This window comes from Scyliorhinus canicula, chromosome 19, assembly GCF_902713615.1.
Source record: "Scyliorhinus canicula chromosome 19, sScyCan1.1, whole genome shotgun sequence".
Classification (NCBI taxonomy): domain Eukaryota; kingdom Metazoa; phylum Chordata; class Chondrichthyes; order Carcharhiniformes; family Scyliorhinidae; genus Scyliorhinus; species Scyliorhinus canicula.
Window position 1 is genome coordinate 44,216,243 of NC_052164.1, and position 23,656 is coordinate 44,239,898.

General features: G+C 46.6%; 1 protein-coding gene across 1 annotated transcript in view; it reads right to left on the reverse strand.

Moving 5' to 3' along the window:
* Nucleotides 1-23,656, reverse strand: part of LOC119954443 (proto-oncogene Wnt-3) — a 152,623-nt gene that overhangs the window by 77,945 nt on the left and 51,022 nt on the right. The window contains exon 3 of the mRNA XM_038779656.1: nt 4,016-4,281. Within this exon, the coding sequence (XP_038635584.1) occupies nt 4,016-4,281 (266 nt within the window). The remainder of the gene's footprint in view (nt 1-4,015; nt 4,282-23,656) is intronic.

Below are 23,656 nucleotides of genomic sequence, written 5' to 3' on the forward strand. Positions count from 1 at the left end.
CATGGGATACCAGTGTGTCCCGGTGGCCTGGTCGCGCTGCTGACACGCGGTCAGCCTAACCCCTGGTCACTTCCTGCATCCAACGGCCAGTAAACTATGTCCTCCTCACGGGTGCGTCAGTGGCCTATGGCCGTAAGCCACAGGGGAACCAGCGGCCGTGTCCTCGTCACCTGCACACCATGGCATGGTGGCAGACATTTTGTTACGGGGTTGGACGGCTCACTCTCTACCTAAACCCCCCCCCCCTCCGTCGCCCCCCACTGCCTCCCCCGTCTCCCCCACTGCCCCCTCCGTCTCCCCCACTGCCTCCTCCGTCTCCCCCACTGCCCCCTCCATCTCCCCCACTGCATCCTCCGTCTCCCCCACTGCCCCCTCCGTCTCCCCCACTGCCCCCTCCGTCTCCCCCACTGCCCCCTCCGTCTCCCCCACTGCCCCCTCCGTCTCCCCCACTGCCCCCTCCGTCTCCCCCACTGCCCCCTCCGTCCCCCCCACCGCCCCCGTTCTGGACCCCCTCCCGTTCCCAGGGATGCCTTCCCCGTTGTGGCCAGACTCGAGCGGTGCGCTGAGCGGTGCGCTGAGCGGTGCGCAGAGTGGTGCCCTGACCTCCTCCAAGCAGTCGTCAGCCAGGCCGACTGGTTGACGAATTTAAAAAGCAGGTGTGTTTCACGACGTCCAAACAGGGCGCCATGACGTCGGGACTTCGGCCCATCCGGGCCGGTGAATAGCGGGGGGGCTCACAGTGGCGATTCTGGTCGTGTCAGGGGCGGGAAGGAGGCGTTTGTCGGGAAACGCGACTCCGACAATTTGCGGGGTTCGGAGAATAGCGGGAGGGCGTCGGAACAGCGTCGCCGTAAAAATTTCCGACGCCCGCTATTCTCCGACCCGTCGTGAGTCCGGAGAATCTCGCCCAAGAGGTTTTAAGCAAGGGGGAGGGTCAGGGAGAAAAAAGGGGAAGCTCTGTGATTGGAGGAGGGCAGGAACGATTAAATATCAAGAGATTTTATGATGCATAAAACCAAAGAGAGTGATCATAAGAATAGTAAAGAACAAAATATGAGGCAGGCTAGAGAGCAGCCATATGAATGCAACATGAAGGGATAAAGATACAAAACTCAAAAAAAAAGCTTTTAAAAAAACTCATAGAATAAGATGGTGGCAGAGACTATGATCTCAAGCTGCTAAATTCAATGTTGTGTCCAGAAGGCTATAGAGTGCAAAGGCAAAAGATGAGGTGCTGTTCCTTGAGCTTGTGTTGTGCAGTGTAGCAGGCCAAGGGCAGAAAGGTTAGGGTGGGAGCAAGGGGGAGAATTGAAGTGACAAGTGACAGGAAGCTGAGGGTTATGCTTGTGCACTGAGCAGAAGTGTTCTGCAAATTGGTTATCCAGTCTATATTTGGTCTCCTCAATTTTGAGGAGCCAGCGTTGTGAATAGTGAATACAGTATACTAAGTTGAAAGAAGTACAAGTAAGTCACTGTTTAACTTCTATGGGGTGCTTGGGGGTTTGGATAGTGAGAAGGGTGGGGGTGCTGTACCTCCTGTGATTTCATGAAAGAGGGAGAGTTAGGGGTGACTGAGGACTGGACCAGATTATCGTGGAGGGTATGGTCCCTATGGATTGTTGAAAGGAGAGGGCAGGGAACATTTGTTTGGCGTTGGCATCACACTGGAGCTGGTGGAATGGCAAAATGATCCTTTGAATGCGGAGGCTGGTGAGATGTAAATTGAGGACAAGGGAAACCTATTGTGGTAATGGGAGGGGAATGGGTGAGAGCAGAAGTGCAGGAAATGGATCGGACATGATTGAGGACCCTGTTAGTCATGCTCAGTGGGAATCCTTGGTGGAGGAGAAAGGAAGACATATGGAAGCACTGGAGTGGAAGGTGGCATCAGCAGTTGTGACAGAGGCGGAGAAACTGGGAAAATGGAATGAAGCCTTACAGTAGGCAGGGTGTGAGGAAGTGTAATCGAAGTAGCCGTAAGGGTTTGTAGTGAACATTAATAGATAGATTAACTCCAGAAACGGAGATTGAAAAATGCAGGAAGGGAAGAAAGAGTCCAAGCTGGATCAGGTGAAGTTGAGGGAAGACTGGGAATTAGAAATAAAGTCAAATACATTTTCCAGTTCACGGTGAGAGCAGGAGCTGTGCCAATACAGTCATCAATGTACCGGGAAAATGAATGATGGAGGAGGCCTGAGTAGGATTGGAATAAAGAATGTTCTACATATCTCCCAAAAAGAGGCATAGGTAGCACCCATGCAGGTACCCATAGCAACACTTTTCATTGGAAGTGAGTGGAAGTGAAATTGTAGTTCTTCAGAGTGGGAGCAAGATCTGCCAGGGAGAGGAGAGTGGTGGTGGATGGGGATTGATTGGGCCTCCATTCGAGGAAGAATTGGAGATCTCTGAAACCATCCATTTGAAGGATGGAAGTGTGGAGGGATTGTGTGTTCATAGTGAAGATAGGGCCAGGAAACTGGAAATTGCTGAAGTGACAGACGACATCAGTAGAGTCACAGACGTAGGTAGAGAGAGAGTGTACAAGGGAATGGGAGGACAATGGCAAGACTGGGAACAACAAAACAAAATCACGGGCAGCACGGTGGCACAATGGTTTGCATTGCCGCCTCACGTCGCCGAGATCCCAGGTTCGATCCCGGATCTGGGTCACTGTCCGTGTGGAGTTTGCACATTCTCCTCGTGTCTAGGTGGGTTTCGCCCCCACAACCCAAAAGATGTGCAGGGTAGGTGGATTGGCCATGCTAAATTGCCCCTTATTTGGAAAAAATGAATTGGGTACTCTAAATTTATTTTTAAAAAACAAAATCACCACGATTGCCGGACATAAGCCTTTTGTAGATCCCCAGAGTATAGCTGCTGTCTTCTCCAAACCCACTTCCTCCTTGCCTCGACAATATTGGGGTGTCAATTCATACAGGCGAGGACATGGCTGGAGGGCACTGAAGTGATACAGACACAAGCTAAGTTCACAAGGTCATTACTGCCTTATTTGAACACACACACACCTATTTTATATTGAATGCTTCAGCCATCTGTTCGAAACAACAGTGAGGAAGGGCACAAAGGTGAGCAGGAATCTAACATGACTGATCCCTGCCCAAGTGACGTTCCGATGTGGAAGATCCAGCCCAAGGGGTCATTTTATAAGCCCCAAATTGTCAGCGGCACATTCACACATCCACAATTTTTGTTGGTCTGAAAATGAGAATGTGTTTTTTTATTATAAAGTACAGCTATTGGAGGGAGACCACATGTCTCTACTTGCAATGTACAAACACAGTAGAAGAGCGGAATACCTATTCATCTCTTCATGTTTGCTATTCAACTTTGTTAAGAAGCAAATAGTCCACCATTCCATGTTGACAGTGTTTGATTTTTTGTTCGATCCTTTCTGGGAAATCTCCACAGAAAAGAGAGAAACCGCAATTAAATTGACATGAAAGATAACATTGCACAGCTGTGAATCCACTGCAATAGTGGCTGCAGGAAAATGCACATCCACCTCGCCTTCCCAGCCCCTTCAATTCATCTAACGTAATCTCATCAGTCAGATACATTGACTGTATGTGCAGCTTGATTCAGTTGGTGGAACGTTTGCCTTCGAGTCAGACGTGTGTGCATTCAGCTCCCATTCTCAAATGCAAGTGCTTAACGCGGTCATCAGCTCAGTGCAGTACTGCGAGAGTGCTGCATTGTCGGGCACCTATCCTTCAGGTAAAACCCTAAACTGAAGCCTCAAATTAAGCCTATAGCAATCTAAAGATTCAAAGTACTCGGGCGAATGTTCCCCTCACAAAACATGAAAAAAACTGATTTGTACAAAATGGCTACCATTCTTTGTCAAAATGTTCAGATTAAATTTCAATCCAAAATTTAAATGATAAAATATGGTTTTTCGAGTTAACTTCATTCCAACCCGACTCAATCCAGTCAGAAACATATTGTGGTCCCATGGACCCTACACAGTCCAGTCCAAAGCTATCTGACTCCTTACCGTCCGTCCAGCCTCATTGTTGTGCCGGTTCATAGCAGATCTGGCGTCTGGCCTGTTCTCTCGCGCATCGGCAAACTCCCTGGACACCAGCACGCCAAATTCAGCATCCTCGCTGCAGCCCCCCCATTTCCAGCCTTCGCCTGGTGGGCCCTTGTGGTGGGAGTCACAGCCGCAGATAGTGTTGGAGCCCTCGGCGCAAGAACGTGTCACGGCAAACGCTACTCCAGCTGATGCAATGGCATGGACAAAGGCTGATTCCCGGGTGGCTAGGAAACAAAAAAAAATGAAAGGACAGGAGATCAGGGATGTGCATAGATTTCAACACAGCCACAGAGAAGAAGTCAATGGGGCATGTTTTTTAATATGCACTAACAACATGATATATCTGTAAACCATTGTGAGCATGTCTGTTGCCAATGTTTATGTTTCTTTCACGCTTTGAAATTTAATTAGTATATATTATATTAAATAGCAGACATGGTATTGTGGATTAAAGAGAGCTGTGCCTCTTAAATGATAATGAACCTAAACAATGCTTTAATTTTGCTTCCATTTCTGTTCAGTTCTATTTTGATGAAAACACCAAGGATTAGAAACAGTCTTAGAAAACTGGCCTAAACTCGTGTCGCTAAACTCAACTGTGCGAGGGAATCAAATTAATTTACATCTTACAAATAGTTCTGGCTTAATTAATGTATTTACTGTTGCAAATTCCCTGTTCAAGGAAGAAATATTTAACCTGAGTGGAAAGAGAATTCTTCTTCATTTTTAAAGTGTTTGATCTTCATTATACGTTTGCAATTGTGGCATTTTTCCAGGATAATTTTCCTTTCTACCCCTCCTTTCGCTCATGTCAGTTCCCCATGCTTTATTCTTCACCAATGACTTATTTACAGTGTGGGGGTCTCACAGTTAAACTCAAGCTCAATTTTCAACAGGCGCTGCTGGATTATAATCAGGGACCCTGGTGCTGTGAAGCAATAGTTCCAACCACTGTGCTACCGTGTGCCCACATTTCTATTATGAGAGGTACTAATGGTGAGCTTACTCTCATTAAAAGGGCATTGAAGTTGACATTACCTCTCTAAAATTGGCCATTTATTATGTGAAACTATTATAAATTTATTACATAGAATTATTATGTTTCACAGTAACTTCATTGCAGTGTTAATGTAAGCCTATTTATGACACTAATAAAGATTATTATTAGGTGCAATTTCCTCATCTACAAGGGCCACTGATGGTGAGCCGCACATCGTTAAAAGGAGCACCAGTGGTAATTGTGACGCATTCAACTGAGTTTCGGAGGTTTTCTGATAATCTTTGAGTTTTCCTTTCATAACATCAACAAATCCCATCCATTGAATTGCACACTGGGGTCTCCCTTCAAATCCTCCATTATTATCTTGCCAGTTATATTGGAGTCTTCTGGCACAAATTAGATGGGATTACATCTGATTTCTACATCAATTCATTAAAGAGCAAATTTTGTTTTGTAATAATATATATATTTTAATGGTTTTGTATAACATTCCTTTGGACAGTGTTTTAATAGGATCCCATTTATTTTAAATTAGTCAATGCCAAGACTCCTTTAAAAACAAATCAGGGGAATTTCATTATGATCTCCTAATATTGTAATTATAGCATATAATGTTTCTTTGTTTTTCTTCCTCTTTCACTCCCGTTCTTTTTCATTCTTTCTCTTGTCCTTTCTCTCTTTCTTTCCTTCTTTTTCTCTTTCTCCATTTCTTTCTCTCTCTCTCTCTCTTCCCCCCTTTCTTTCTTTCATTCCCACAGTGCTTGGGGTGACACAAAAGTAAACCCATGCTATGTCCTTAACTCTCTCGTTTCCCCTCTGTGTGTGGGTTGTAAGTGCCAGCCCTATGCTCGGCACCTCGTCCCCAATGTATGGCTGACATTGGTGCTTTATAGACTGATAGTCCCAACGTTTACATCCTTCCTACTCAACAGCGATGCAGCAGACAATTCTCAACCCTGCTCCCAAAACACTGCATGGCTCTGATGCAAAATGTGCAGGGCAATGAGAACAACGAGAATCGGTTTGATAGCCCGGAGGAATGCGAAGCCTTATGCCTCAATTCGCGCTAGAAAATGCCGCAGTTCTAATCTACACCATGTACTCGGTTTTATTTCAATTAGCTGTGATGCCATGGAACAGAAACATATATTGCAAATGCTCCTTGGTTCCTTAGCAAGATAGTGAGAGATAGCACTATCTGGGAATCCTGTAGATTCAGCACCTTCAGGAGGACAGGGAAGAGTAAAAATGGGGGAAAGTGAGAAAACATCAGGGGGGCACGGCACCACACTGCAACATTTGTACATTCACTTACTCAGTGCAAGCTTCCTTTTTCTTATGAAGTATTCCAGCCCATCTCCAAACCCCTTCTGCCCTGTACCAAAGACACTGCTATCCTGTCCCATGTTATGTCCCTCGTTTTCTCTGGGATCTTGCTGTAATCAAATTGGCTACCACATTTCCTGCACTGCGACACTGACTAGACTTCAGAAAATGGTTCAGCTGTCAAACATTTTGGAAAGCACTGTTATTGTGAAAGGCTCTATATTAATGCAGATGTTCTCTTTTTATATCAGGGTTCCAGGGGCGCAAGATGGCCGCTACAATTTTGCAGGATAGCTAACCTTCAGTCGTGAGTCTTCTCGGAGACAATTGGCCAACTGCATTAGATGTCAAAGCATAGTTCAGTCTCACGTTAACTTCATAAATCTATCATAGAATCCCTACAGTACAGGAGGCCATTCGTCCCATCGAGCCTGCAACAACTCTCTGAAAGAACATCCTAACCTAGGTCCACTCCCCCGCCCTATCCCCGTAACTCTATCTAACCTACCCAGCAGGAGATGATCAAGAATGGGAAACTTGGCTTTTTTTTTCCTTCTTGGCCCAGGGACACTGAGGTCATTTGCCATGGAATAGGCCATTCAGCCCCTCGAGCCTCTTCTACCCATCGGTCAGCTCGAGCTGCTCTGTGCCTAAATTCCATTAATCCAACGTTACGCTATAACCCTTAATATCATTGTCTAACTAGGATCCCTGCAGCTGGAGGCTAGCTGCTCAGCATCTTTCGAATACTGATCCAGCAAAGAGTGTGGACTGCGATACTTACTTCCAGAATGGAGACATGCATTACATGTTCCCTATTTATTCACATTTGTCTGTCTAGCACAGATAATGCTGTCAATCGTCTCTATTCTCTATTATTGTGTCAGTGCATTGCAGTATGTGACTGAATTTGGAAAGCTGCACTATACAGAGAAAAGGAAGGAAGCATGAAATAAGGAAAGACCAAAAGGAAGACAGAAAGTCAACATTGCATTTATACAGTATTTTCACAATCCTCGGCCTGTCCCAGAGCACTGAACGACCAATAAAGCACTTTTGGAATGTCAATGCTGCAGTGTAAGACAAACATCAGACAAATTGAATGCAGCACACACTCACAAACTGAAATGAAACAAATAACCAGCTCTAGTTTCTGGTCGAGGGAGAGGTGTTGTCCAGGACATTGGAGAACTCTCCTGTTCTTCTTGACGGAGGGCCATGGAATCTTTTACATCCACCAGCGTCTCAGTTTGGGCTGTCATGCAAGAGGTGGCACCTCTCACATTGCAGCATTCCCTCAGTCCTGTGCTGGAGTATCAGCATAGGTTATATATTAAAATCTTACAGTTCACAGAGATCCTGTTTACCCACAGTAATGTCTGGTGGCTTGGTGGCAGGCTCATTGCATGTGTATTGATGGTCGGGTCCCATCAGGTCACCTTTGCTCAGGGAGGTGAAGACGCCGTGGTATTGTCACTGGGCTAGTAATCTAGAGACCCAGGATAATGCTCTGCTGACCTAGGTTTGAATCCCGCCACAGCAGGCAGTAAAATTTGAATCTAATAAAAATCTGGAATTGAAAGCCTGATGAAGACCATGAAACCCTTGTTGATTTCTGGAAAAAACGATCTGTTTCACTAATGCTCTTTTGGGAAGTAAATCTGCCTTACTTGGTCTGAACTGGTCTGGCAAGCCATTTAACACAAGAGTGATTGGGGATGGACAATAAGGGGCAGTACAGTGGCGCAGTGGTTAGCATTATTGCCTCTTGGCGCCGAGGTCCCAGGTTCGATCCCGGCTCTGGGTCACTGTCTGTGTGGAGTTTGCACATTCTCCCCGTGTTTGCGTGGGTTTTGCTCCCACAACCCAAAGGTGTGCAGGGTAGGTGGATTGGTCACGCTAAATTCCCCTTAATTGGGAAAAAAAATGAATTGGGTACACTAAATTTATTTTAAAAAAGGATGGACAATAATTTAGTTGTTGATTGGGTAGGTGGTATTTGTTCTGTTGCTTTTTTCCTCCTGAAAATTGTTGTTAAAAATTATATATGCCTTAGAGTCATAGATGTTTACAGCATGGAAACAGGCCGTTCGGCCCAGCTTGTCCATGCCGCCCAGTTTCTATCACTAAGCTAGTCCCACTTGCCCACATTTGGCCAATCTCCCTCTATACCCACCCTGCCCATGTAACTGTTTAACTGTTTTTTAAAGGAAAAAATTGTACCTGCCTCTACCACTGCCTCTGTCAGCTCATTCCAGATGCTCACCACCCTCTGTGTGAAGAAATTTCCCCTCTGGCCTCTTTGTATCTATCCCCTCTCACCTTAAACCTAAGCCCTCTGGTTCTAGACTCCGCTACCTTTGGGAAAAGGGATAATAAAATATTTTCAAAAAAAGAAAAATGGATGGATAATTAGTGCCAAGCCAATGATGCCCGCATCCAATTAATTAAAAAAAGAGAATCAAGTGCCAGTTGATTTAACAGAGAAACCTTTGCTAAACGTTTATCCACTGAACTGACTCAAAATGATGTTGCATCATGTTGCAGCTGTATAGAAGCTTATTTAGGCCACACTTGGAGTATAGTGTTCAATTCTGGTCGCCATACTACCAGAAGGATGTGGAGGCTTTAGAGAGGGTGCAGCAGAGATTTACCAGGATGTTGCCTGGGTATGGAGGGCATTAGCTATGAGGAGAGGTTGAATAAACTTGGTTTGTTCTCACTGGAATGAAGGAGTTTGAGGGGCGACCTGATAGAGGTCTACAAAACTATAAGGGGCATAGACAGAGTGGATAGTCAGAGGCTTTTTCCCAGGGTAGAGGGAGCATAGGTTTAAGGTGCGAGGGGCAAGGTTTAGAGGAGATGTACGAGGTACGTTTTTTACACAGAGGGTAGTGGGTGCCTGGAACTCGCTGCCGGAAGAGGTGGTGGAAGCAGGGACGATAGTGACGTTTAAGGGGTATCTTGACAAATACATGAGTAGGATGGGAATAGAGGGATATGGACCCTGGAAGTGTAGAAGATTTTAGTTTAGATGGGCAGCATGGTCGGTGCAGGCTTGGAGGGCCGAAGGGCCTGTTCCTGTGCTGTACTTTTCTTTGTTCTTTGTTCTTTTGTTCTTTGATGGTGGCTGAAAACTAAATGGTTTTCCCGAACCTAATTGAGAGTGACAAAGACTATAGTGATTTACTAGCGTCCTTCACAGAACCTTCCTCCTCAACCCAGGCTGTCTCAAACCCAGCAGCATGACTCTTAGTTCCCTCTGGATGACTAACCATGGACCATAAGTGTCATCTTGCGTTCATTGCCCAAAACCCAAATGACAAAATGGTGGAAGTGATATTAAAATAAATTATTTCATAGAATTTACAGTGCAGAAGGAGGCCATTCAGGCCATCGAGTCTGTACCGGCTCCTAGGAAAGAGCACCGTACCCAAGCCCACACCCCCACCCTCCCCGTAACCCAGTAATCCCACCCAACATATTTGAACACTAAGGGCAATTTAGCATGGCCAATCTACTTAACCTGCACATCTTTGGACTGTGGGAGGACACCGGAGCACCCGGAGGAAACCCATGCAGACACAGGGAGAACGTGCAGACTCCACACAGACATTGATCCAAGCCGGGAATCGAACCTGGGACCCTGGAGCTACCGTGCAGCCCTACCCTTTGTCCTAAACATCAGAAAGGGAAGGTGAGACAGAGAGAGAAGGCTGTTGAATTGTCTCATACACAGCAAAATGGAAGAGTTGAAGCTATGGGAACATCCAGATGCCAGGAGCCGAGCAAGTTCAGGTTAGAACAAAATGAAGTGACTGTAAACGAGCTGCCAAAAGAAAAACATGGTGGAAGAGCAACGGATAAAGACCCTCGAGACACGGTCTTTCTAAAGTGCTGATAGAGGAGCGGGTTTGTCCTGGGACTACATGAGAGAGTAAGTGTGAGACAGTGATGCTAGAGGTGTGGGAATGTCCTGTGACAGCTCAGGACAGAGACTGACTCTCATGCCTAGAAAATGAGCTCCATTACCTGCTGAGTGTCTGAATCTGCCTTTGTTAGCTCAGTGTCACACTGTATTATTAGTACAATGGACAGAGTTACTTCAGGCAACGTTACCCACTGCAGAGTTCTGGCATTCCCTGACAAATCGTAGCAACAGCCAACTATTCTTAATTCTAGTGTGTCCCCAATCGGGTGGGATAGACTAGGAAATCCCTATTGAAACACTTTCATCAAAATGACTAAAGGGCGTGTGAATGGCGCAGCTATGGCCGTAATCACTAGTTCGCGCTGATATGGTTTGCCCTTTCTCGCAGTGGGGTACAAGCTTAACTCTTTTTCTCAGTATAAGCTTATTTTGCTCTTTTTAATCCCTTTAGCTCATGAAGCATCAAAACTGATCCTGAGCATTTCTGCCCAGAAGCAAATAATGATTTTTTTTTATTTAAAGGAGATATGCTTAAAAAATGTAATTTAAATGGCAGTAATGAGGCAGAACCAGGCCGTTAACATCTTGTCGGGCCTAGTGACCTGGTGCTCGGGGGTTGGGTCGAGGGGCGGCGCGGATCAGGGTGAAGGTGTCCCCGGCCACGACATGCACACACTCCCCGGCTCATCTCAGCACCCTGTCCCCACAGCCCCAGGGCTGATTGATGAGCGAGAAATTTCCAAAAAAGAGAGGGAAAAGAATGTCTCTGAACACTGGAGACAGAACCACAGGGCATGAAAAAAATCCCAAGAAATATATGCTGACTGTTCCAGATAGAATTATTTTAAATGAATATGAAAGGAAGGGGTTGACTGTTCAAGATAGATTTTTTTTTTGAATATGAGAGGGGGGGTGCGGCTGTTCCAGATAGAATTTTTTTAAATGAATATGAAAGGGGGACAGACTGCTTAAGGTAGAATTTTTTATATATATGAGGGGGGGGGCTGAATGTTCCAGATATTTTTTTTAACTATAAAAGAACAATTATCTCTGACTTCGCTGGGAGCTCAAATAATGGTATATGCACATTCTGCTCGATTCCTCTCATCAAATGGATGAATTAATTCACCCATTTGCTTTTTTTTTAATTGATTCAATTGAGACATTTTGTTTCTCGAAATCAACCTTTCTTGAGAAGGGTCCACTGGGAGAAAAGGAATTAATTTTGTGGAATGCGACCACTTTACTGCCTCTCCTCACCTCAACAGGCAGCAGCAAAACAGCAACATCAACAAAATGTCAGCGTACAAAATAAAAACCTCAGTTCACTGTATTCAAAATGCAATCAGTCATCATAAACCAATCAGCTAGTGGCCCAGTTCTGGGGAGTGCAAATCTCCTCTCTCCACAAGACACCAAAGTCCCTGTGTTTGTGATGGCATATCAGTAATCTATCCGCAATGAGGCCGAATATACTTAGATATAGATTATTGTTCTTACTGAAAGTTATTATTGCAGCCAGCTGTTACGCGTAATTTGCTGTTAACCTGTCCGAAACGAAAATAATTTTAAAAAAATTAAAATAGGTTTATGAATGCATAAATTCCCCCTCTCTCTCTCTCACCCGAGTGTTTTACCATCAAACCACACTTTGCCAAAACCTAATTTTGGCTCTGGAAATAAAATTTTCTATCTTTTAAAAAGCACCATTGAAGGATATTGCTTTTTTCCTCAATCTGAAACATGAACGACCCCTCTCACTCTCTCTCTCCCCCCCCCTTCACAGATGCTGTCTGAGTTGCTGAGTATTTCCATCATGTTCAGTTTTTGATTATATGAAAAAGATTCTACGTTGTGAAAATCTCGGTGAGAAGGTTATCAAACCATTGCCTCAATTCCCGACAAACTATCAACCAATGTTGGTTAGCGGGATTTTTTAAAAAGTTACTTTATCCGAGTTACAAAGCCAGAGAATTAAGGGGTGGGGGGGGGGGGGGGGGGGTGAGGAGAGGAGATGTGCCAAGGGAGAGAAGGGGTCAGAGGAGGAAGAGGGGTAAGGGGAGAAGAGGGGTAAAGGGTGGAGCAGAGTCAAGGGGGGAGGAGGGGTAAGGGGGAGAGGAGGTGTAAGGGAGAGAGAAGAAGTCAGGAGGAGAGTTGTGTCAAGGGAGAGGAGGAGTCAGAGGAAGAAGAAGGGTACATAGAACATAGAACAGTACAGCACAGAACAGGCCCTTCGGCCCTCAATGTTGAGCCGAGCCATGATCACCCTACTCAAACCCACGTATCCACCCTATACCCGTAACCCAACAACCCCCCCCCCCCCCCCCCCCCCCCCCCCCCAAACCTTACTTTTTTTTTTAGGACACTACGGGCAATTTAGCATGGCCAATCCACCTAACCCGCACATCTTTGGACTGTGGGAGGAAACCGGAGCACCCGGAGGAAACCCACGCACACAGGGGGAGGACGTGCAGACTCCACACAGACAGTGACCCAGCCGGGAATTGAACCTGGGACCCTGGAGCTGTGAAGCATTTATGCTAACCACCATGCTACCCTGCTGCCCCAAGGGGTAAGTGGTGGAAGGGGGGGGGGGTCAAGGAAAATGGAGGGTTAAGGGGAGAGGAGGGGTCAAAGAGAGAGGAGTGGTAAGGGGAGAGGTCAGGGGAGAGGAGGGCTCAGGGGAGAGGGGAGGTCAGGGGAGAGGGGGGGTGAGGAGATGTGACAAGGGAGATGAGGGGTCAGAGGAAAAGAGGGGTAAGGGGAGAAGAGGGGTCCAGGAGAGAAGAGGGATCAAGGAGGGGAGGAAAGAGTGGAGGAGGGGTCAAGGAGAGAGGAGGGATGAGGGGTGAAAGAGGGGTCAAGGAAAGAGGAGGGATAAGGAGAGAGGAGGGGATCAGGGGAGTGGAGAGGTCAGGGGAGAGTAGAGGTCAAGAGGGGGTCAAGGGAAAGTAGGCAGTCGGGGAGAGGAGCGGTCAGGGGAGAGGAGAGGTCAAGGGAGAGGAGAGGTCAAGGGAGAAGAGGGACCCAGGGGAGAGGAGGGGCTCGAGGGAGAGGAAGGGGTCGGGGAGAGGTCAGGAGGAGAGGATGGGCCGGGTAATGTTGAAATTGACGATGTGACAGAACATCGTTTCTTAAAGTGAATAATTTACAAGATTCTATTTATGCTCTTAGCATTATATATATATATGATTGCAGCGTTAACATTGATCTCAGTAGCCCTCGGGAATAAAATGCACTCGGTTCCATTGGCCAAAGCGAATTATGTCCCCGTTGATAAACTCACTACGAATTAAACTCAAACTGCAACTTCTGATTTAAGCTGACTGTGTGGTGCTGTGCTGAATGGGGAAGGGACAATGCTGTGTGTCAGGACCCTCTCTGTTAATACACCATTGAAAGGCGTGGGTTATGGGCCCTGAGACAGGCAGAGCTGGCCAATACCCAGATACTGAACCTTTCCACGAGGTTTCTTTAAAATCGCTTGTTCGCCAAATGAGATTCCACCTTTATGAATGGGTGGAGTGCCAGGGAATTTCAGACTGCAGGCGCCGCACAAGTCTCAACACTTTCACAATATTCATCTTATGGTGCAAAAGAAAAGCTGCTCTTGATTGGTCAGAACCAACATAATAAAAACACAGAATCATTTGAAAAAAACACATTTAAAAACGTCCATGCATACTCCAGTATACAACCTCCATATAACAGACACATTTATTCCCAAAGGGTTCGGTGTGCACTGGCTTCTGGAGGTAAACTTTCCAGTCCATTGACACAGCAAAACCACCGTCAGAGTCCCGACCGGAAGCTTCAAATCCCTGCTGGAAACTCACCAAAGGGATGCAACTTCGTCAAATTAGGAAATTCAAAGACAAATTAGGTAGAAATGAGAACAGGTCAGCCTGTCATGTCTGTCTGGTGGTTGTTGATATGGAGTGTGACCTTAGTTTCCTCACTTGAGGATTGGGCGGGATTGTAAAATTCACCTCATGCCTGGAATTCTTTCAGGGGGTCAGTTTCAACCTAAAATTAATCGCCCCTGAGCTGGAGTTCTCCTGAGGTTAGCCTCCCACTGGGGCTAATCTCCTCTGGGGTTAGCCTCCCACTGGGGCTAATCTCCTCTGGGGTTAGCCTCCCACCGGGATTGTTCTCCCACTGGGGATTAGTCTTCTTTTCTGGCTGGTTTCAAACTGGAGTTCATCTCCCATTGGGTTTATTTTGATTAGGATTAGTCACCCACTGGGGTAAATTTACTTTGGGTCTAGTCTCTCCCTCGGAACAGTCTCACTCTGTCTGACCCCCTTGGGTTAGAGACGAGACAGAGACTGAGCGGTTTAGGGAGCAGTGTACCACAGTTTAGGGCCTAGGAGGTTGAAATTGGATTTCTAATCAGGGGGGCAAAGGCAACGAGGGTTTCGCAAGAGGCCAGAATTGGAGGATTGCTGATTTCATGAAGGGTTGCCGGGCCACGGGACATTACAGGCATAGGGAAGGAAAGAAGATGTGAACACAGGTGAGAATTTTACATTTGATGCATTGCTGGACTGGAAAATAATAGAGCAGGTGAGCACAAGGATAATGGGGAAGTGGGACTTGGTGTAACCTGCAGAGTTATAGATGGGTTCAGGCTTATTGAAATGGAATATGAGAGGCTTGGAATAATTGAATTTGGAGATAGCACAAACCTGCATGAGGGGGTGAGAGTAGCGGATGAGCTGAGGCAGAGATGAGTGATGTTATTTGCAGTGTAACATGACAGATGAACCCATATGTCTACTGGATAAATCAAATTTCCAATGGGATTGTTATGTATCTCCTAGTTTTAATAGAGAACGACTGTTACAATACCAATAATACATTGCCTCTGCATCTTATAACGTACAAGATGTAACTGAGAGAGATGATTGCCAGGGATATTTTCTTGTAAAAACGGTATGAATCAAATAGTTTATGTATGTTATAAACATCAGGGAAGTTAAATGAAGAGCACCATTCATTGTATCGCTACACCAAGGCAACCTCACACTGTGTCTTATGGCCTTCCCCACTGACCTTACTCCTAATGCCCTGGCGGCCGCCAACCATTTTGACTATAGTTTTATGGACGTTATTCCTTCACAACTGCACCAGTGTGAGAAGTGAGATTTTTTGTTGGGCCCAACAGCCGTCACAGTAGAACCAGATCCAACTACTTTACTAACATCCTTCAGGAAAGAAAGGCCAAGTGATGTTACCTAGACATTCCCACCCTCCATTGTTTACCATGCAGTGGCTGAACAAGCCATTCAATTGTGAAAATAAATTGCATAAAAGCTCAAAAATCTTCTTCTCAGAGCTGGTGGACAATAATTTGACCCTTGTCAGCATCACCCACATCCGGTATCCAAATAAAAACACAATTCACGGATGCTGTACAAAAACAGCTCAGTAAGTTAACGTGAAGATTAGAGAACTGGCGAGGGTGCAGGCTGTTAGGCGTGGGTGAGTGAAGGACAGTGTGGGTGGCATGGTGGTAGACAGCACAGTGGGTTAATGGCTGAGCCTCCACTTCTGCAATCTTAGCTTTGAGTCCAGTCCAAGCCAATGCAGAGAAAGCTGCTTCTCTTTACAGACTTTCAGAATGCTATGTGAACTAAGTTTTTTTTAATGTTTATTAATTTTTTTTCATAATAAACACAATCATACAAAACAATTAACCAAAGTTACACAATAAAATAATGAGACTAACAAGCAAAAGTACATATTAACTTAACCCTAAAAAAGTAAACTAAATCCCTGAACAACTGATGGTGTCTAGCTCCTTAAAAAAGGAAATGGGGCAGCACGGTGGCGCAGTGGTTAGCACTGCTGCCTCATGGCACCGAGGTACCAGGTTCGATCCCAGCTCTGGGTCACTGTCCGTGTGGAGTTTGCACATTCTCACCGTGTTTGCGTGGGTTTTGCCCCCACAACCCAAAGATATGCAGGGTAGGTGGATTGGTCATGCTAAATTGCCCCTTAATTGGAAAAAATGAATTGGGTACCCTAAATTTGTTTTAAAAAAGGAAATGAATGGCGACCATCTTAGGTAGATCCCTTCTACCGACCCTCCAATGGTGTACTTAAACTTCTCCAAATGTAAGGAAGACATGAGGTCACCCAATCAAACCGAGACACTGGACCTCCATCCAAGCAGAACTCAGCTCTAGGCTATCAACAAGGTGAATATGAGAACATCCACCTTCACCCCGTCTGAATCACTGGCAAGTCTGATACCCCAAAAATGGCCACCAGTAGTCATGGATCCAAATCAACATTGCGCATCTTGAACATGGTGTTGAAGAAGGAGGCCCACAAGCTGACCAACTTCAGACAAGACCAGGACATATGAGTGTGGTTAGCCGGCCCCCGAGAGCAACGCTCACACTTGTCCTTCACCCCAGAGAAAAATCATTCATCCTTGTTTTAGTTAAATGTGTCCTGTACACCACCTTGACTTGGATCATGCTTAGCTGACCACATGAAGATCTGGAGTTGACCCTGTGAAGAGCCTCACTCCATAAGATCATAAGACAAAGGAGCAGAATAACGCCATTCAGCCCACCGAGTCTGCTCTACCATTCAATCATGGCTGATATGTTTCTCATCCCCATTCTCCTGCTTCCTTCCCATAACCCCTGATGTCCTTATTGATCAAGACCATCCATAGCTCATCTTCCAGTATGACACCCAACTCACTTTCTAATTTTTCCCTCACCTCACTCATTGGAGCTGACTCCGCTGAGAGGATTTGGCCATACATGCCCGAAATGGTTCCCCCCCCCCCCCCCCCCCCCCCCACAATCAGACCTGGCCAAAGACAGCATCCTCTTCAACAGGGAAGAGGGTGGTGCCAAGGGAAAGGAGGGGGGGAAAATCGTGAATCTGAAAGTATCAAAAAAGACTGGAACCAGACAGTTGGAATTTCTCCTCTGTCTCCCTAAAACTGGCAAACCTCCCCTCCATAAACTGGTCTCCAAACCTCTCCAAACCCTTTCCCTCCCACGACTTAAATGTTGAGTCCGAAAGCGCTGGCAGGAAAAGGCGGTTATTGCAGATGGGGACTAACAAAGACAGGGATCAGAGCTTAAAATGCTGCCTGAACTGCTTCCAGATTCTCAGGGTGGACACTACCACAGTATTCATGGAAAATTTGACGGAGAGAAAGACAACAATGTGGTTACTATTACACCAAGGCTAGAAAACGTACAGGAGCTCAGCTTCATTTGTCCTCATATGGAACGAAGATCACTGAACCACAACAATATCTTCTGAATATTGGCTGCCAAATAGTAAAACATTAAATTGGGTAGAGCCAAGACCCCTGACTGCCCATCTCTTTGGAGCAAAGCCCCATGGATCCTTGGAGTCTTACCCGCCCAAATAAAGGAGGACATTAATTTATTGACTTTGACAAAAAAAAGAACTTAGGGAGTAAAGTTCTTTTGAAAAATAAATTAAAATCTTGTAAGTATGTTAATTTTAATAGTCTGAACCCTGCCACGAAGGACAGGGGAGGTTATCCCATCTCTGAAAGTCTGACTCGACACCATCAACCAGACTAGTGTCATTTAATTTATGAAGTGAGGCCCAAATGTGGGCCACCCGGAGCCCCAGATAACAAAAGCTGGTATTGCCAAAGCAAACAGGATAGGAACAGTGAACACCCCTGACACATGCCCCTATTCAACAGAAAGTAGCGTTCAGAGCATTCTTACGAACAATAGCAGTGGCGGCCCAATACAGTAATCAAATCCATGAGTCAAACCTGTGTCCAAATCCGAACCTCCCAAGAATCTCAAATAGATATTCCCATCCACACTATCAAAGGCCTTTTCAGCATCTAAGGAAATGATCATCTCCGGTTTGGGCACCGAGGAGGGGAAATAGACAAAGTTTAGTAGGCGACATATATTGGCCGACAATTGCCGACCCTGAACGAAGCCAGTCTGATCCTTCGCGATCACCTCTGGGAGGCAGGGCTCCAGCCACAGTGCCGGGAGATAGGGGGCTGTGTGAGGGTAGGGGGATATGAAACCCAGGATAAGGAATCATTAAACATATCCAGAATTCAAGGTACCAACTGCTCCGTAAACTTCTTATAAAATTCAATGGGAGAGCCATCTTGGCTAGGGGCTTTCCCAGTCTGCATCAACCCAATGCATTTCATAATTTCCTCTGGTCCCAACGGGGATTCCAACTCCTCGCACCTCTCCCACTCCGCAGCTCGGATGGCTAACCTGTCCAAAACGTCAGTCATGACCAATCCCTCAGCTGGAGGCTCCAATCTATAGAGACCCTGACAGAACATTTCAAAAGCTGCATTAACCTGCGGAGGACTAGAAACCAGACTGCAGCTCAAGTCACGTGCCTGTACGATCTCCCAGCAAGCCACCGGTCATTTCAGCTGGTGAGCTAAGAGGCGACTGGCCTTCTCCCCATATTCATCAAACATGCCCCTTGAGCGTCGCAGCTGGCCCACAGCTCTGTCTGTTGACAACAGCTCAAATTGTGATTGCAGCTTTTCCCTCCTTGCTAACACTCTGGGGTTGGGGCAAGTGAGTACTGGTGGTCCACCTCAAGGATGGAATCCACCAGCCTTTGCTACTCCACCCTCGCTGTGTTCACCATGCACACTTTGAGATACTCCCCTCCCTCAGGACTACCTTAAGAGCTTCCCACAGCATAGAAGGTAAGATTGACTCACTTTTATAAAATTTTATATATTCCCCAATGATGGCAGACATGCTTTCACAAAATTTCTTTTCCACTAAAAATGCACTGTCGGGCAGCACGGTGGCGCAGTGGGTTAGCCCTGCTGCCTCACGGCGCCAAGGTCTCAGGTTCGATTCCTGCTCTGGGTCACTGTCCGTGTGGAGTTTGCACATTCTCCCCGTGTTTGCGTGGATTTCGCCGCCACAACCCAAAAATGTGCAGGGTGGGTGAATTGGCTGCGCTAAATTACCCCTCAATTGGAAAAAAATGAATTGGCTATTCTAAATTTATTTTAAAAAAAATGCCCTGTCCAATCTCCATGGCCGACATTGGGTAGAACCTGACTAATGCTAAATCAATAAAGTGCAGAGCATAGTCCAAAATCCCAATTGCTGAGTAACCAGCCACCACCACAGAAGGGAGGAGAGACCTATCCACCACAAAAAATTTGATCCGCGAATATACCTGTTGCACATGTGAGAAAAATTAAAATTATTTATCACCTGGGTGCTAAAAGCACCGAGGATCCACTCCTCCATCTGTTCCATGAAAAACACCAAAGCTCTGGCCACCCCTGATGGAGTCACAGATTTTGGCTTGAACCGATCCAGACTAGGGTTCAGAATACAATGTAAGTCTCCACTCAAAATAAACTTTGCGAATCTAAATAGGGGAGGAAGGGCAGCAGATTATTCGATGGGGCCAAGCCTTCCTCCATCGATTCCCAGAGATCCTTCGACATGGCCTGCTAGTGCTTAATGAGTTAGATCGCCAAGATACTCAAAAGCACGTTGGGCAGTTAGTGGAGTGGCTGGAGCTCCAGAGGCTGTTTCTGACATTTTATCTGGTGATGAGCTCTGAGACGCCTCCGACTCTAGAACATAGAACAGTACAGCACAGAACAGGCCCTTCGGCCCTCAATGTTGTGCCGAGCCATGATCACCCTACTCAAACCCACGTATCCATCCTATACCCGTAACCCAACAACCCCCCCCCTTAACCTTACTTTTATTAGGACACTACGGGCAATTTAGCATGGCCAATCCACCTAACCCGCACATCTTTGGACTGTGGGAGGAAACCGGAGCACCCGGAGGAAACCCACGCACACAGGGGGAGGACATGCAGACTCCACACAGACAGTGACCCAGCCGGGAATCGAACCTGGGACCCTGGAGCTGTGAAGCGCTAACCACCATGCTACCCTGCTGCCCCATCGACTCTGTCGATGAACTTTGTCTGCCTATTTCCCCCTGATCTTTCTAGGCATTACACCTATATAGGATCCTTATCTCATTAATTATGTGGGTGTTCAAAAGAAAATAGCCCCTGAAACTAAGAGAAAAGGGCAATAAGAGCAGACTCTAATGGGTGCTCCTCGTGCATGTCTTCCCCCTACATAATCCCACCGGACACGCTTTGAATATTTTGACTAATTTTATACTTATTCTTAATATCAGATGTGAACCACAATACAACAAGTGGCAGTGCCCCTCAGGATGGCTGATAGAAACATGGAAAACAGGAGCAGGAGGAGGCCATTCGGCCCTTCGAGCCTGCTCTGCCTTTCATGAAAATCACTTATTGTCACGAGTAGGCTTCAAATGAAGTTACTGTGAAAAGCCCCTAGTCGCCACATTCCGGCGCCTGTTCGGGGAGGCTGGTACAGGAATCGAACCGTGCTGCTGGCTTTCCTTGGTCTGCTTTCAAAGCCAGCGATTTAGCCCAGTGAGCTAAACAGCCCGTGTTGCTCTGCCATTCATTATGATCATGGCTGATCATCCAAATCAATTGTCTAATCCCACTCTCCCCCCATATCCTTTGATCCCCTTCACCCTAAGTGCTATTTCTTTTATTTTTCTTTTTTTTATAAATGTTTTTTATTCAGTTTTCATGTTTTATATTGAACAAATTACAAATTGTTAGAGAGAGAGAAAAAAAAGAAAACGCAAAAATTAACATATATATTTACAGGCAAGCATCTTCGTAATAATAACTGTGGCCTCCCCCCTTAAACAGCCTCAGAAGTACATCCCTGGTCTTGTATTCTAGCCTTTTTAGAATTTAGAACAGTACAGCACAGAACAGGCCCTTCGGCCCTCGATATTGTGCCGAGCAATGATCACCCTACTCAAGTCAACGTATCCACACTATACCAGTAACCCAACAACCCCCCCCCCCCATTAACCTTATTTTCTAGGACACTAAGGGCAATTTAGCATAGCCAATCCACCTAACCCGCACATCTTTGGGCTGTGGGAGGAAACCGGAGCACCCGGAGGAAACCCATGCACACACGGGGAGGACGTGCAGACTCCGCACAGACAGTGACCCAGCCGGGAATCGAACCTGGGACCCTGGAGCTGTGAAGCATTTATGCTAACCACCATGCTACCGTGCTGCCCATGGTAGCTAAATGCTAACATTGCATTTGCCTTCCTAACTGCCAACTGAACCTGCATTTTAACCTTAAGAAAATCATGAACAAGGACTCCCAAGCCCCTTGTGCTTCTGATTTCCTAAACATTTCCTCATTTAGAAAATAGTTTTTGCTTAAATTCGTCTTTCCAAAGTGCCTACCATCACACCTTTCCACATTGTATTTCATCTGCCACTTCATTATCCACTCTCCTAGCCTGTCCAAATCCTCCTGCAGCCCCCTGCTTCCTCAATACTACCTGCCCCTCTACAGGGGCGAAATTCTCCCCTACCTGGCGGGGTGGGGGGTACCGGCGTAGCGCAGTGGTGCCAACCGCTCTGGCGTCGGGCCTCCCCATAGGTGCAGAATTCTCCACACCTTTAGGGGCTAGGCCCGCGCCGGAGTGGCTCTCGCTTTGCCGACTGGCGCCAAAACTGGCACCAACGGACTTTGGCGCTATGCCGATCGGCGTCGGGGCTGGCCGAAAGGCCTTTGCCGGTCGGCGTGAGTCCGCGCATGCGCCAGAGCGTCAGCGGCCGCTGACGTCACCAGCGGTGCATGCGCGGTGGAGGGGGTCTCTTCCGCCTTCGCCACGGTGGAGGCCGCGGCAGCGGCGGAAGAAAAAGAGTTCCCTCACGGCACAGGCCTGCCCGCCGACCGGTGGGCCCTGATCGCGGGATCCGATTGCCCCGCGCCCCCCCCCCCCCAGGACCCCGGGGGGCCGCTCGCGCCGCCAATCCCGCCGGCATAGAGGTGGTTTAAACCACGTCGGCGGGAGAGGCCTGACAGCGGCGGGACTTCGGCCCATCGCGGGCCGGAGAATCGCCGCGGGGGGCACGCCGATCGGCGCGGGGGTCGGAGCATTCTGCCCCAGATCTTTTTATCACCTGCAAACTTAGCAACAGTGCCTTCAGTTCCTTCTTCCAGATTATTAGTGTATATTGTGAAAAGTTGTGGTCCCAGCACCAACCCCTGAGGCACACCACTAGTTGCCAGCTGCCATCCTGAAAAGAACCCTTCATCCCCACTCTCTGCCTTCTGCCAGTCAGCCAATCTTCTATCCATGCCAGAATCTTACCCTTAACACCATGGGATCTTAACTTATTTAACAATCTCCTATGCGGAACCTTGTCAAAGACCTTCTGAAAATCTAAATAAATCACATCCACTGCTTCTCCTTTGTCTAACTTCCTTGTTACGGCCTCAAAAAACTCTAGCAGGTTTGTCAGACATGACTTCCCCTTGACAAAGCCGTGCTGACTCAATCCTATTTTATCATGCTCTTCCAAGTACTCCGCGAGTTCATCTTTAATAATGGACTCTAAAATCTTACCAATGAGCAACGTCAGGCTAACCACCCTATAATTTCTCGTTTTCTGCCTCCCTCCCTTCTTAAATGGTGTTGTTGCATTAGCCACTTTCTAGTCCTTCCTGCCTCTAGTGATTCCTGAAAGATCACCACCAATGCCTCCACAATCTCCTCAGCTGTCTTTTTTAAAACACTGGGGTGTAGTCCATCCGGTCCAGGTGATTTATCCACCTTCAGACCTTTCAATTTCCCCAGAACCTTCTCCTTAGTGATGGCCACTGCACTCACCTCTGTCCCCTGGTTCTCCTTGAGATCTGGCATCCCACTGGTGTCTTCCACCGTGAAGGCTGATGCAAAGTACTATTCAGTTCTTCTGCCATTTCTTTGTTTCCTATTATTAATTCTCGAGCCACATTTTCCAGTGGTACAATGTCTGTTTTTGCCTCTCTTTTACCTTTCATACATTGAAAAAAACTCTACCTATCTTCTTTTATATTACTAGTAGCTTGCACTCATATTTCTTCTTCTCCCCCCTTATTGATTTTTTAGTTGTCCTCTGCTCGCGTTTAAAAGCTTCTCAATCCTCTAGCTTCCCACTAATCCGTGCCACATTTAACAGACCTCCCTTTGATAAAGCCATGATGTCTCAGTCCTATTTTATCATCCACTTCCAAGTACTCCATGGGAAACATCCTTCCTGCATCTACCCTGTCTAGTCTTGTTAGAATTTTATACGTTTCTATGAGATTACCCCCTTATTCTTCTAAACTCCAGCAAATACAATCCTAACCAATTAAATCTCTCCTCATACGTCAGTCCCGCCATCCGAGGAATCAGTCTGGTAATTTTTCCCTGCACTCCCTTCCTCAGATAAGGAG